The sequence below is a fragment of the Channa argus genome, chromosome 15, assembly GCF_033026475.1.
Source record: "Channa argus isolate prfri chromosome 15, Channa argus male v1.0, whole genome shotgun sequence".
Lineage (NCBI taxonomy): Eukaryota > Metazoa > Chordata > Actinopteri > Anabantiformes > Channidae > Channa > Channa argus.
Window position 1 is genome coordinate 23127711 of NC_090211.1, and position 14879 is coordinate 23142589.

At 38.5% G+C, this 14879-nt stretch overlaps 1 protein-coding gene and 1 long non-coding RNA gene across 3 annotated transcripts; both read left to right on the top strand.

Moving 5' to 3' along the window:
* Positions 1–3812: 3812 nt before the first annotated feature.
* LOC137099787 (uncharacterized) lies at positions 3813–8190 on the top strand. The gene is made up of 2 exons (XM_067477053.1): positions 3813–4455; positions 5627–8190. The coding sequence occupies exon 2, from the start codon at positions 5629–5631 to the stop codon at positions 7234–7236; it is 1608 nt and encodes a 535-aa protein (XP_067333154.1). The 5' UTR covers positions 3813–4455; positions 5627–5628; the 3' UTR covers positions 7237–8190.
* A 1857-nt stretch (positions 8191–10047) lies between these two features.
* On the top strand, positions 10048–14584 carry LOC137099802 (uncharacterized). 2 transcript variants are annotated; one of them, XR_010910811.1, is made up of 3 exons: positions 10048–10188; positions 10891–10967; positions 12449–14584. It is a non-coding gene; the product is annotated as an uncharacterized lncRNA (long non-coding RNA). The 2 variants fall into 2 exon arrangements; XR_010910810.1 differs by having other exon boundaries at positions 10049–10188; positions 10880–10967.
* Positions 14585–14879: the final 295 nt, after the last annotated feature.

Sequence of the window (14879 nt, forward strand, 5' to 3'; positions counted from 1 at the left end):
TCATTTAGTTTTATTCTTCAAATGCCAAAGAGGTTGTGAGTAGAATGATAGTACAGGGCAAAAAAATAGCATTGGTGTGTGAGATTGGTGAATGACAAGCAGTGTAAAGTGCTTTCAGTACCAATCGGTAGAAAAGTGCTATATAAGTTCAGACCAATTACCATTTATAAATATTCCAGCAACCACAACAACTGTTACTATAAGAATGAAGCGTTCTTTAATTAAATTCAATTCAACTTTATTTATATTGCATTAATTCACAACAAAGTCATCTCGAGGCATTTTACAGAATAAAGTCAAGATTATAAAGATGTATAGAGAAAACCCAACAATTCCCCCTTGAGCAGCACTAGGCAACAGTGTAAAGGACAAACTCCCTTTTTAGTGCCCAAATATTATGACTTCAGTTTTGTCTGAGTTTAGAAGTAAAAAAACTGATTAACTAATTTTTTTCATCTGGTTCCATAGATAGATATAACTGGGTATCATCAGCATAGCAATGGAAATTTATGGAGTGTTTTCTAATAATGTTGCCTAAAGGAGACCTTTAGGCAACTTTTAACCTTTAGGCAAGACCTAACCTTTAAATCTTATGTATCTAACCAGATACATAAGATTTAAACCAACCTAGTGCAGTTCCTTTAATCCCAATTTCATGTTCCGGTCTCTGCAATAAAATGTTGTGTTTAATGGTGTCGAATGCAGCACTAAGATCTAACAGAACAGGTATAGAGATGAGTCCATTATCTGAGGCCAAGAGAAGATCATTGGTGACTTTTACCAGTGATGTTTCTATACTATGATGAACTCTAAATCCTGACTGAAAGGCTTCATACAAATTATTCCTGTACAGGTGGTCACATAGTTGCTTTGTGACTACTTTTTCAAGGATTTTAGAAATAAAGGGGAGATTAGATACTGGTCTGTAATTGCACAGCACATAATATGATAAAGCTTATAGTTAGTTATAGTCATGCTGCTACAGGCTAATACACTGTATGACAGTAACTCTGTGTGTTTTTCTCCAGTAGTTTCTCCTTCTCTGTTTCTCTCTCTGACACCTTTCTGCAGGTGTCCACGGCTTTGGAGCTCTGTGTCTTCCAGTGTGCAGCTACGGGTCCTACCAACCTGCCCGATGTTTTCTTGTTGCCTTCTGCTGCTCTTTTCTTTTCTCTCTTCACTTTCCACTTTCCACCTATCAAGGCAGATGGCAGTCCACCCTGAGCCTGGTTCTGCTGGAGGTTTCTTCCCTTAAAGATAGTTTTTCATCTCTACTCTTGTCTAGCGCTCGTTCAAGGGGGATTTGTTGGGTTTTCTCTATACAGCTTTATAGTCTTGACTTTATTCTGTAAAGTGCCTTGAGATGACCTTGTTGTGAAATGGCGCTATATAAATAAAGTTGAATTGAATTGACATAAAAGTTTCAAAGTAAAGTTTTGCCTGAATTCAGCAAAAACGTCTCAGACAGAACACCTGTGTAATAAAGTGTTTCTCTGTGCACTCAGCTGCTCATTTTGCTCATAAAAGAGGCATAATTGTGAACATGTACCTCAGATGTGTGTGCTGGTAAAGTGAAACCACACATTGAACATATTTGTTCATGAGTTGCACCAGCGTCTATTCATTAGATCAATAATTTATTCCTTATGAATCATGTGAAGGATTTAATCGGCAGTTCCTGTACTGTATTCAGTAATGCCCATTATCTGCTGTTTAATGTCTCTCACATGCAGCTGATATTATTAAAATGTAGTTTTAAAGCTGGTTTGCTCATCACATGATCAGATACTGTGTTCACCCCTACAGACAGTAGATTTAGGGAGGAGGTCACATATGAATGTTGATGAGAAGATTATAAAACATCTGATTAAGTGAAATCTTACTGAGCACAAATAGCATGAAACATTTGATCAACAATCAATAAAAATTATTCATCCATTTGTCTTCACTGCTAGTTTTCCTGTTTTTCTTATAGGGAATCTGTAAAATGTTCTACAGAAAAGAGTAAATGAGCTGCATTTGCATGTTATTTCAGCTTTTAGGTCTTTGTCATATTAATCCACATTTAATCACTCTGTTGCAGGACAGGTCACAATGAGGTTAAAGCCTGTTAGACATGTTCAAGTTGGAGCTGGATCTTAAATGAGGCCACCTGTTAGAACATGTCACTGGTTTGTTAAAACACATTTTTAAACTGTCACAACAAACATCTTAAATAACAAGATGATTCCAAGATTATTTTCCCTCAGATTTTATGTTATTGAAGCAACACTTCAGTCAGCTATACTGTACTTTAACTTATGTAAGTCGTAGTTAAAACCACAGAATACTCTAAGAGGAGGTCTAAGTTTGTGCTATCAAATGTCACCCAGAGCTACACGAAAAACCAAAGCAAAGCAGAACATTACCTACGTGACCCTAAAGAGGGAAAGTAAAGTTGTTTTCACACCACAAGTTACTGCTGGAGTTCTGACAGGGTTTAGAATAATATTTGAGCTGCAGCGCGTTTGGTTTGACTCACAGTAACTGACAGGAATAGTTAATGTTCATTCATTATTAAAGCTGATGCTGATTTTCTCAGCTGTGAGGCCTTGAACCAGAGTTCATTGAAGGGACAGAAAGATGCAGTCTAGGAGAAGCAACAGGAAGTTCTTGTAGTTTGTCAGCATGTGGAGCTGCAGTGTCAGTTGCTGCTTCTCAGAGTAAGAACTGAGACAAACAAATGTAGATAGGATTCAGGTTGATTTGCACTTCAGTATCACAGGGACCGTTCAGGTAATGCAAGTTTTATTGGTTTTGTTCAGTTTCAGGTCGCAGGACTCTCAGCTGTTAACCACTAACCAAGTGTAACCAGTCAGAGTCAGACAGCTTTCCATCAGTATTTGTGTTTACATGAACCAAAATGACCAGGAATTTTAGTCCAATCAGAATAAAAAGGCACCATGTCAACACATCACTTGGTCCGATCACAAGGAATTTTTATTCAGACTGAGAGGAGTGGTATAAACCTTTTAGATTCTGATCAACAACTGAATGTTTAGCTACAAAACCCCTGACACGATTGTTTCCATGTTTTTGGAATAATAATGGTCCCTGTGATAAATTTCCAGAAGCATCTCAGAAAGGGTGACAGCAGCAAAAGTGAACTGGTCTGTGGCTTCTTATCGATCAGGGATCATTTAAGGAATAAAGCTGGAATCTTTAATCACACTTATTTCAATCAGATTGAAGACATTTTTGTCCATGTACACAGCTAGTGTCACACTTTGTAACACAGGAGCTGATTAGGCTGCCTCCACTTTTATCTGTAACTGTGCTCATGAACACACTAAAGAATAATAATAAAACTGTTTAAAGACTCTCAAAGGCAAAATGTGTTAACACACACACACGCACACACACTGTCACACACTGCTGTTTATGTGGATGTTCTGTTCACTCTGGTTGTGCAGCTGTTCGAGCTGTAAGCTGCTTACCGTCCACCTGTTTACCAGTTCTGTGGATTCCTTCCTTTCCATGATCGCGTCCAGCTGTCACTGCCTTGGCCCTCATCACAGATTTGGTCCTGGCTTCTTCCTGGAACTGTAAAATCACTTCTGATGCAAAGATTGGCATTGTTTAGAACAGCAAAGGTTTGTGTTTGGAAAAGATTTGACTTAGATCCAATGGAGGATCTAGACCATTTCTCACAGCGTGGAGTTAAATCTTTACAACAGAAAATAATAAAAAACTGTAAAAAAAAGGAACATAATTTGCAGACGTAATCTGCCAGAGTGTGAGGGTCCAGATATTTGGTTAAAACTCAGTCAGTCATGTACTCAGATTTGTTGGGTTCCATCAAATCTTTAGGTATGAAATTAAAACAAATCAAACAGAAATATCTCAAAGTGCAAATCACAGTCAAAAAACCTTCAGAAGAGAATATCTGTACAAAGGCTCAGACCCAAACTTTGCTGTGTCTAAATACCAGGTGACTGTACGTCGCCCCTTGGTATTATGTCTGTGTTCCTCGTACAAAGGACTCACTGGGTCGTGTTTTCCAGGAGGACAGTCTCAGTGGTTACTCATGAGCGTTTCTTCCTGTTGATTTCATGGACCTTTATGTTCCCACGAGCTGCTGTTGCCTCTGTCCACCACCATCTGCTCCATGGCTGCTGTTAAAACATCCGTCATAAATCATCACTCTCTCTCTGGGAGACGAGAAATATTTTTCCCCTCTGTCTTCCAACTCTGCCGCCTCCACAGAGGACAAGTCCAACAGTCCCCTGAAAGAGAAAACAAGCTGGGTGGAGTTACTCTGCCTCCCATTCCTGAGTCACACAACAAAATCTGTGGTTTATCACAAACTGACCTCTTCCTGACAGATTTCTACTGTTTCCTCGGCTCCTCTGGGAGTATAAAAACCAACCAATCACTGTGTCCACTACAATATCTTCAAGTGACACGTCAAACCAGGTAAGATGATAATACAAATATCTTTAAATGTCTTCTTAAGGACGACCAGACAGCTGTTTGTTTAATGGGTATAATGTTTGGGTGAGGCAGTGAGTCTAAGAGTGAATTTACAGGAACCAGTGTTAATTCAGACACTTCAAACTCTGATAAATCTGATGAGGAGCTTTTCCTTCAGTCCTTAGATTCTGTGGTGTGTTTCTGGCTCCTGAGGATGAGACAAGATGAATTACTTTAGGCTCCCTGCACCTTCACTGACAATATTTAGTTATGTGATGAAGGAATGTGTGGTCAAACCAAAAAGATCCATGCTGGGCATCAAGCAGGAGAATGATTTTAATCTGTCATATTAGAAAATGATGACTTGATTTCTCGTGATAATCTGGCTCTTATCATGACTAATGATCACTTACATGCTCATGCTGCTCATTGCCTATTAACGTTCTTACACCCTTAGTGCTGACTTACCTTAATTTACCTGGTCATGTTGTCTGGGGGCCTGTAATTCGTGGTTTCTAAAAATACTAACCTGTTACTAAATTGTCCTTGCTGGGTTACTTTCTCATGTGGCGTAGCCTGCTAAAGCTAAAGCTGCTTACATTCTCACATTGTACCTTGCTAAACCTGATGACCTTTTTTGGTTTGTGCACCTTGCTAAAGCTTATACTTGCCCATTTTTTGTAATATTATGTTTTAAACTGAAATTAAACCTTTGTAACTCTACCGCAGTTTATTTATAATGTTTCATGTGGATCTTAAATGAGCATTTCAGTAACTGCTTGACTGAAAAGGCAGTAGGCTGTTTCTCTACACATTGTTGAATTGCTGTTGAAGTGTTTTGGGGGTCATTTCAGGGTTATCGTAACTCTTTAACTTAGAATAATGTCCGTTTATTTAATTGGGCAGGTCCAGTATTTGCAGCCCAGTATCTTATGCCTTAATATCCATTTCATGAACTTTGTTAAAACCTACATAGGAAGTAATGTGTTTTAATGTTCTATATAGAGAAGTGGAAATGTAAGTGTGTGAAGGTTGACGTGATGGATGAATTTAAATAGTGTTATTCATACAGATGGTCAGAAAATAAACCAGCCTAACATTAAAACAAAGATTTGCTGCTTTATTCTCTGCCAATAGCATTTTAAAATGTTTTGTTATTTGGTCTGTGTTGCAGTGATGGCATCCTCATGGTCGTTTACCTCCATGCTGTCGGCTTCACTGATCCTTTTTTATTGGACAACGTCTTGTGGTTGGTCACATGTCATCTCCCCACACTACAGGGTAAAGAGAGCCTTACCTTACCAGAACAAGCAGCTCTTAGCAGAGGTAGGAAACTGTCTGACTGCAGCCAAAACCATGATTCGGAAGATTGACACCAAAAACTCATCAGATGTGATGAAGAGCCTCTACAACTTTGCGAACCTGGCGTCCGGCACTAGTGCCCTGGTTTCCTCAATCATAAACGTGGTTGAGATCACAGGGAAAACCCCTCTGAGGGAAGGATTTGCTGAGTTGGATAGAAAACTGGATTCTCTCTCCATGCAGGTCTCTAACCTGGCAACGGACGTGGAATGGTTCAACTACGCCAGCGTCTATTCTCAAGATGAAGTCTGTATCCTTAACGCCTGGAAGAAGTTCTGTCAGTTTTTCGAGAGGAGTGAGTTGATCCAAAGTGAGGAGGACAAAGTCCGCCTGGCAGAGATATTCACCAACTACTATGAGAACACAGCAGTTGAGGCCTGTGTGGCCAACCTCTACCACTACCTGATGGTCATCAGCAGCACGTCTCTCAGTGGAAACCTCAACAACCTGCTGAAGAAGAAGTATAAATGTGACATAAGTGAGATTGGTAAATATAACCTGTATTTCAGCAGCTTGCTGTGGAAGGGGCTTGTGCTCAACGAACTCTACTGGAATCTGATCGGATTTGATCTGTCAACAAAAGAAGCGGAACAAACCCAGATGTTCAGGAACGTCTACAAAGCTCAGATATCAGCTGTGGAGTTCTGCCTGAACAACTATGAGCAGTACATGAAGGAAGACGTGGTAGAGATCACCAAAGCTCTCAGTCCTGACAACAAAACAGCCATCGCGGATCAGGTGAAAAAGGCTCTGGACGAGAAGTACGACTGGTACAACTGGGTGGTGCTGGTGTACGACACACAGTCTGATGAAAATTACATCATGTTTGATCTAACCAAGATCCATGTGGACACTTTGACTGTTGCTGTGGGCTACACTCTGAAAGGAGGGGACACAGATAAAGAAGCAGTTATCAAAGCAGCCACAAAATGCTTTGAAGGAAGACAGTGTCAAATAATTGACAAATCACATGAATGCAGCTACAATTGGTACGATGAGAGTAATCATAGACTGTCTGCTATAAAACTTACAGAATACGCCAAAGCCATACACGTCATCTATGGGGAAAACTTTGTTGAGGTCCCAAAAGCCTCACATCAAGTGGAATGTCGTCAGGGCTGGCGTTACAGTACGAGTAAGATTCTCATGCATTACTCCAGGAGCGAGCCTGTTTGCGTTAACACATGTAAGAATGGTGGAAAGTGTATGAGGCTGCTGGACTCCAATGAATGGCTGTGTGAGTGTCCCGATGTTTACTATGGAGACAGGTGTGAAGAGAAAATTGAAATCAGCAAAACCCTGTTGACTGATACACACAATCATGTGCCTGACATCACTACCATTGACAACAAACTGAAAAGGATGGAGGCCAAACTGGAGGACATTCTCAACATGATCAATGAGACATGTCCCCGTCAGTAGCCGATTCCGCTGACACATGATAGAAGAAACAATATTATGTCAGCTTAAAACTAACTTTAACAAAAGTGAGGAGGACACAGTTGGCCTGGTGGAGATATTCACCAACTATTATGAGAACACAGCAGTTGAGGCCTGTGTAGCCAAATTCTGATGTGACTGAGATTCTCTGGAGCTGGAAATCAGATAATCAATTTATTATCTTGTACAAGCTAAATCCTGAGTTTATATTTGACTCTTAATAGGCACTTTATTATAACACATAAGCAGAAAAATTACTGACATTTAATCAGTTTAGTGCAGTGGACTTGCTTTATTCAAATTAATTTAGAAATATTCATGTAAAGAGGTAAAGGCTTTTTTCAGTTCTGTGCTGGATACTTTAGTGGATTACAGTTCTTTCTTCCATTTTTTTAATTTTAACTAAACCTGTTAAAACTTTAATATGTATAATTTCAATTAACATGAACAAAATAAAGAAAACATGTAATTGTTCCTTTATATAAATCTCTATCAATACTAATCTGCAGACTGTGGCTTAGTGAAAAGAATTTTTTAAAAATATATATTTTGCATATTGTAAGTATATAGAATTAGCACCCAGGCTTCTGATCAATGTTGACTAACATTACCAGAATGTAACTTTTAATTTCCTCAATACAAATGAAATTAATGTTAACATTTTACACAGACAGTATCTTTGCAGTGAATTCAGTTTAGAACAGATGTTTACCCATGTTCTTCCTAAAAAACATTAGGTGCAGCTAATTTTTTAAAATCTCTGTACTCATTAAAATATTTTGCACTCAGTGTGTGTTTCTATGTATTCTATGAGGTGATCCTATGAGGTTGTTACAGATCATTATGTGGTCATATGTATAGGTTCCTTTTAATTTGTATCGATATGATTCTGACTAATTTGTCTTTTTCTACATTCTATAAAAGTTTAATCACCTACCAAGCTTTAATGAATTCCTGCACATTTTTACTGCATGTTGAAATGCATACGATGTACATTGCACTTATTGTGTGTTTAATCTGTGTTGTGTACTGGACAGAGTAGGTGACAAGAATGTAAACTGATGTCCTCTATTACACCTGTATGTGGTGTATGTGGATGTCACATGCAAGATCAGACAATCCGGTAAAATATAGGTAAACTCTGTATCCACAAAACTGAACACAAAATACTTATCTTCTGCGTCTGCAGTTTATTCATGTTTCTACAATTAGCCCTGCTATCCTGCCCCAAGATGACATTTTACAAAGTTGACAGGTTTGCTTGTTCCCCCTGTGTCTGTGGTTGTCTCTAGGTGCAAAGATATATAGGCCAGACATATTGCAAACTACATATTGCTAATAAGTGAGTATGAGTGGTTGAAGAATTGAAGAATTCCTATCAGATGATCTAGTTAATCTTTAACAATCTGCACACTGTGAGGTAACTTCTTTATTGTCCCCAAATTGTCCCAGGTACCAAATCTTTGTGTACCGTTAATTTCTAATCCAACTTGCGATGTGTTGATGCACATTTCATAAATGGCTGTATATTTGTAATAGATTTTATGGCAATTTTAGATTCGCCAATTAACCTAACATAGCACATCTTTGGATTGTGGGAGGAAACCAGGATACCTGGAGAAAACCCACTCAAGCACAGGGAGAACATGCAAACTCCACACAGAAAGGCCACGGATAGCCAGGACAAGAACTCGCAACCTTCTAGCTTTGAGGTGGCAGCACTAACCAGTCCACCACCGTGCTGCTCAGAAGGTTTCAGACAAGCTTTAAAACATGGATGACAGGACATGAGGAATGAGATGTTGAAGGTATGGATAGATGGAAGAGCCTCACCCTGCGGAGTAATGATGGAGGTATCTGGAGGATGCGAGCAGTAGTCCACAGAGTACCACACCACAGAGTCAGGCCCACAGATGTGTGAGTAACTGTGCTGAAGGGCTGTGTGGTAGAGCTATGGTCAGCTGCTAATTGTTTGCACTAGGTGCCTGTGCTTACGCTGAGGTGTCCTGGGGGGCTGTGGACTGTGACGTGCCTGCTGCAGTAAGATGGTGACACATGGACTAGAGGCCATTGGTCACAAACCCCCAAACTGCCCCTGTCATAAGTATAACGTTTAGTTTCTCCCTATTCTCCATGTTTTAGTAATCTTACTGCGGGATACTCTTAACCTAAATTAGTTCTACTACTTTATGGATTCTTGGTCTTTACATATTTTATATTGTAATGCAAAGTGGACTAAATTACATCAGGACAACTACATGTTGTCTTCATGTTTCCAAAAGATCCAGGCTATAAGCAACCAGTGATTCATTCCAAATAAAACCGGATAAAAAACAATGGAACAAAAAAACAAGCTATTAAAATAACACAAGTATAAAATGAAATGTAGGCAGTTTAAATGAAATTAAAATGCAAACCTAAATGTCCTAAAATAGAAATTTGACACAACCAAAATGAAATTTGATGCTAAGAAGTTTGAGCTTTTAATTAAGTAAAGAAAAAGAAAGGAGTTCTTCTTTCACCGCTGGCTGATGGTCACCACTTTACTGAATCCAACAACTGTGGTTTAACACCTTTTACTGGATCTCATTATTAGGATAAGTCAATATTTTGTGCCTCATATTCAAACTGCTTCAACTGTCTGTTCCTTTCCCTGATAAGAGTTTTTATTATATGATGAAACGTAAAATGAGCTTCATGTTCTGCTATTGTGTTCCTCATTTGTATCACATTTACATTTTCCCTCGTGTTTGTTCAAAGTGAAAAGTCAGATATGGAGAGCTGTTGGTCGGACTGATGTTGCGCTCTAACTTTGTCCGGTTTCAAAGACCAGTTCTTCACATTTATCCGTCCCCAGCAGAGTTCCTGGTTTTTGTTCCTGGAAGTTTCTCCACCGGTTTAACAATAGGCCTTTCTGCAGAAAAACAATAAGAAGTAAGTAAATTTAATCAGAAATCAGAGAGCTTCATTGTGCAGTAACAGGAGCAAATTGAAGCTTTTACAGTAGCTACCATTTTACATTTAAAATTTCTTAGCTGACTAGAAAAGTGTTGGCAAAGTGATTTTCTGGCTCTTGTTTGTTTGATGAACATTTGGAAAGAAATACAAGAACCAGCACAGTAACAGTACAATTCCTTACACACTCTGCAGTTTCACACAAGAAAAACTACATCAACTACATTTAAACTGATGTGGGCAGCTCAGCATAACCTGGAGTGTTGGAGTGTGAAGCTTAGAAACTCAAAATGGGAAAACTGATGAGACGCCGACAACATCCCAACAATGAACAACAGCAGCAAGATCCAAAATAAACTAAACTAAAAGAGAATCGATTTAATTCTAAAAATCCTATTTCATGGGCCACTTTTTGTAGTGACAAGTTATTTTTCCTCCGTAAAAATGTTTCCGTTACTAACATAGGTGATAAATGTGTCCAACTCCACGTTGGCTTTCTGACATGGATTCTTTTAGTGTGTGCATTTAAGGCAAATGAGCCCACAGAACAGTCTCACCATACAAGGGAAAAATCTTCCTCGCTAATGCTCCTGACTGCTCAAAACCTGAGTTTGACTATCAACAAGGTGTGATCTGTCTTCTTCCTATAAAAATCGCCTGTCCTGTGGAGCTTCCTCACAGACGCTGTCAACCTCCAGACATCATCAACTGACCAACAGGACTTCAACCCCCCTGCTGACAACCAGAGCCACCTCCAGGTCTGAAATCTCTCTTTGATTTCCTCATTCTTTGTTTCACCTAAATTCACTATTATTCCACTGTGTTTTAAAAACCATGCCTGTTACAGTTATATTACTATACTTATCCACGAGTAAAAGTATATCTCATTGTTTTATTCATCAGTTGCAAATAACATTATTTTTCTTCTTTGATAAACTGACAGCAGCTTGAGTCGAGCATGTTTTTAATTTTAGTAATTGTAAAACATGACAGTTCTGCCCTGCACTAAAAGTAAGGAAACGTTTTGATTTATCTACAGACTGCATCCAAAGTAAAGTCAGAAAACCAAAATCACCTCAGGTTTTGCATTGAATCTTTGAAGCACCTTGGTTCTCTCCTCACTTCACCTGCTCACAGCAGGTTGTTCAGAACCTTGGAGACTCTGTGGATTCAGCCTCGATGTCTTTGTCTGAAAATAAAAGCATGTATGTAGATTCACATTTCAATGCACTTTGTAGAGTCGGCATCTCCTTGGGAAACTTGACCTTTTCATTTTTTCCCAATTATCTCACTGTTCTTAGGGTTAAGCACAGAAACACCAGTTCTGTTAAGGGAAAGATGGTTATCTGGGTTAAAGTGCTGAACATCTGCAGTCAACTGGATATGGGAAACAAGTCCCCTGTTTTCTTACTCACCTGTCACCATCCACCCTGTCCCCCACCCCCCAGCAGACTCTCTGTCAATGAATCTACTGCTGCTTCCTTCACATTTACTGCCACTGTTAGACATCGCTTCATAATCAGACTGCTGGATATTAGAAAAATAAACGCCTACGGAAACATAATTATGGATTAGTAATAATGGATAATGATATCAAGCTAAAGGTGTGATAACAGGCAAATAGCCTGTCGTGCAAAAATGCAAACCGGGTTGCTGCAGTAAAACCTTCTGCCTTCAGCCTCAACTCTGCTCTGCTTAGCTGTGCTAGAGATTTGTCTGACTTGTCATTTGTTGAGATATTGACTGCGGGCATCAGCAGCACAACATTTAAAAATTGTTTTAATTGTTTAGCAACTTGGAGGAAGTCACTGCACAAAATGATGACTATTTTGAATACAATATGTTACAAAATTCCAATAATATTTAGTTGTGTTTTTTATTTTTTGTAGCACTGTTGTCACAGTAGGAATGTCCTAGTAAGACATGATTATTTCCTCTTTTCATGATTTTTTTCTCATGCAGAATAAAGGTCTATTCAGTAGTGAAACAGAAGTCCATGTTTGCCAACAAGCTCTGAACACAAGAAAAAATAAAGAAATCAAGAAGTCTGTTGTTAAAAAACTAATGATTTTTTTGCATTTTCTTGTGATCAAAACTACAGTCCAAGTGGCATTTTTACTGATTTTTAAAGGAATTTTTTTGCAAATCACTAATATGCGACTTAATATGTAGTTTGTAGAAAGCAGGGTTTCCGTAATGAATTTACTGGTGTGTTACTGTCTGTGTTATGTGTTAGCAGACATGGCGTGTCGTGGGCGGCTGTTCCTCCTCCTGTCATCCTCCCTCCTCCTCTGCAGCCTGAGTGCATCTGAACCATCCAGTCAGCAGGACAATCACCGTCTGCATAAAAGAGGAAAAGCAGCAAAGACTGCTTTAAGCCTTGGAAGCATTGCTGTTGGTATTGCGTCAGCAGCCAGTCCTTTCATTGAGATGATACCAGTTTATGGGGGAAATATAAGTGCTTTGGTAGAAATATTAAAATTTGGCCTGGATGAAAGCAAACCAGATCCCACACAAGCTGTTCTCAAAGAACTTGAAAATCTAAATCTTGTGATCAAAAATTATCGCACAGAGCAGAAATGGGACACTTGGGCAAGTCACTATTCTGAGTATGAGGCAGATATTAAGGTAGCTTCAAATGAATTCGAAGCACTTGTGAAAGTTTTAGGTGATAAAAGCAAAACCAAGGAAGAGAAAACAAATTATGTCAGACAGTTCAAATCAAATCATAAAGCCATTGCATTTTCCAGTAAGAAGCTGCATCTGGCCCTGACGGCTCACCAGCCGTCTTTTTTGACTGAGTTTGGAAAGCTTGTAACTGACACATTTAGATGTCATGAAAAAGATATCAAACAATTAACTTTGTTCATCAGTGATCTTTTTTACAGAGGAAACACAGTGGATCTTTTCTACAACAGTCTTTATGGGGTTGTTGAAACAGATGAACTAGTCAAAAGTGCTTTTGAATCTGCCAAAGTAATGTTTGAAATCCACAAACACTGTATTTCTGACTTTATTACTCATGTTAAAAATGACGTTTTAGACCGCATTGATGAAAAAAAAAGTCGTGACCAACTAGCAAAAGACATCAGGGTGTTTTTGGATGAGACCTATGACAGGTACAACTGGATAACTGTTGCTTTTCTAACCAAATACTCCAGTCATCAAAATAAATTCACTAAGCCACAGAACAAACACATGTTATCAGGATTTATTGAGGTGCCGAAAGGGGATGTTACTGTGGCTGTAGCCGGACAGGTGAAAGGGAGTCACACCAAAGCAGATAAGGTGAGAAAAGCCCTTGAGAAGTGCCTTGAAAAAACGGTGGAGTGTGAAAAACTAGAAGAGAAACTCAGCCAGTGTTCAGAATTAGTGGATGGAATTAAAGTGAATAACACTTACACAGTCATCCACGCCTTCATTAGTAAAAGCCATGACAGCTTTAAGGCACTGGATGCAAAGGAAGCATCAGGACAAGAAGATTCTGTAGAGCCTGAATCTCATTCAGACATTCCTTACGTTTATACAGGAAAGTGTATGAAATATAAAATATTTAATCTTGGACAGTTTAGAGTTCTGATTAAAAGTGATGAAGAGATGATGGGATTGTCTCCCTGTAATAATATGAACTGCGGAGAAAAAGGTGAATGTAAGCTTATAACAAACACCTTAATACCAGTGTGTGAGTGTGTGGACGGCTTCTATGGGGAGAACTGTGAGGAGAGTGTAGAGGATTACAAGAAGAGGATGATGGAAAAAATGCCTTAATTTGAAAGAGTGAAAGCACAACAGTGCATTTATCGTTCAGTGTGACTCCTTCTTTTCTAAGACGTATAACACATTTACCCGAGTGTGTCCAGTATAAAGACGGTGTCCAGGACTAGCCTAGCTTAGCACAAAGACTTGTAGCATGGAGAAACTGTCAAAACTGTCAAAACCGCTAAAGTTCATTAAAACGTCAAAGCTGTAGCTTTCAGTTTCAATTACTCTCAACTATGAAAATTCTGATTCCATTTTTAGCTCATTATTACACAGCACAGACAAGTGAACTTATCTATTTGTCTTTGAAAAATATTACAAAACAGAAGTGACATTTATTGTGACCATAAAAAGACCAAAACTCTAACTTCATGTTAATAAACAAAACAAACAAAAAACACCATTAACACTTCTTTTATTGATGGAGGAACATTAATGTGTGATTACTGTCCAAACATTATGTTGCTATTTCTGTTTTCCTATTTATAGTTTTTACATTCAACCAAGGATGTATAATAACAGAATAAGAAAAATGTTGAAACACAGTACAGTGTGCTTCATGTGGGACCTGAGTACTTTAGTTTCTTGCAGCATTCAATAAAGAAAACTTTCACCAGCTGAAAGTTTGAAGTCATTTTGTCAAATATTGATTCAGTGAAATAAAGATTTTACATTCTTTGCCAGTATAGTTGACTGGCATCAGGAAACATATGTAAAATTAATGAGTTTCATTTCCAGTCCTCTGTGAATATAAAATTATGTTTGTTAAGCTGGATGTAGCCTAGTTATTTTCCATATGTTTTTCTAACATAAAGAAATTGGTTCAGAGTCATGTGATCTGTCAGTTAATACATCAAATTGTTGCTGTAATACAGCCATCATATTGCTGGTGGATAATAATAATAATAATA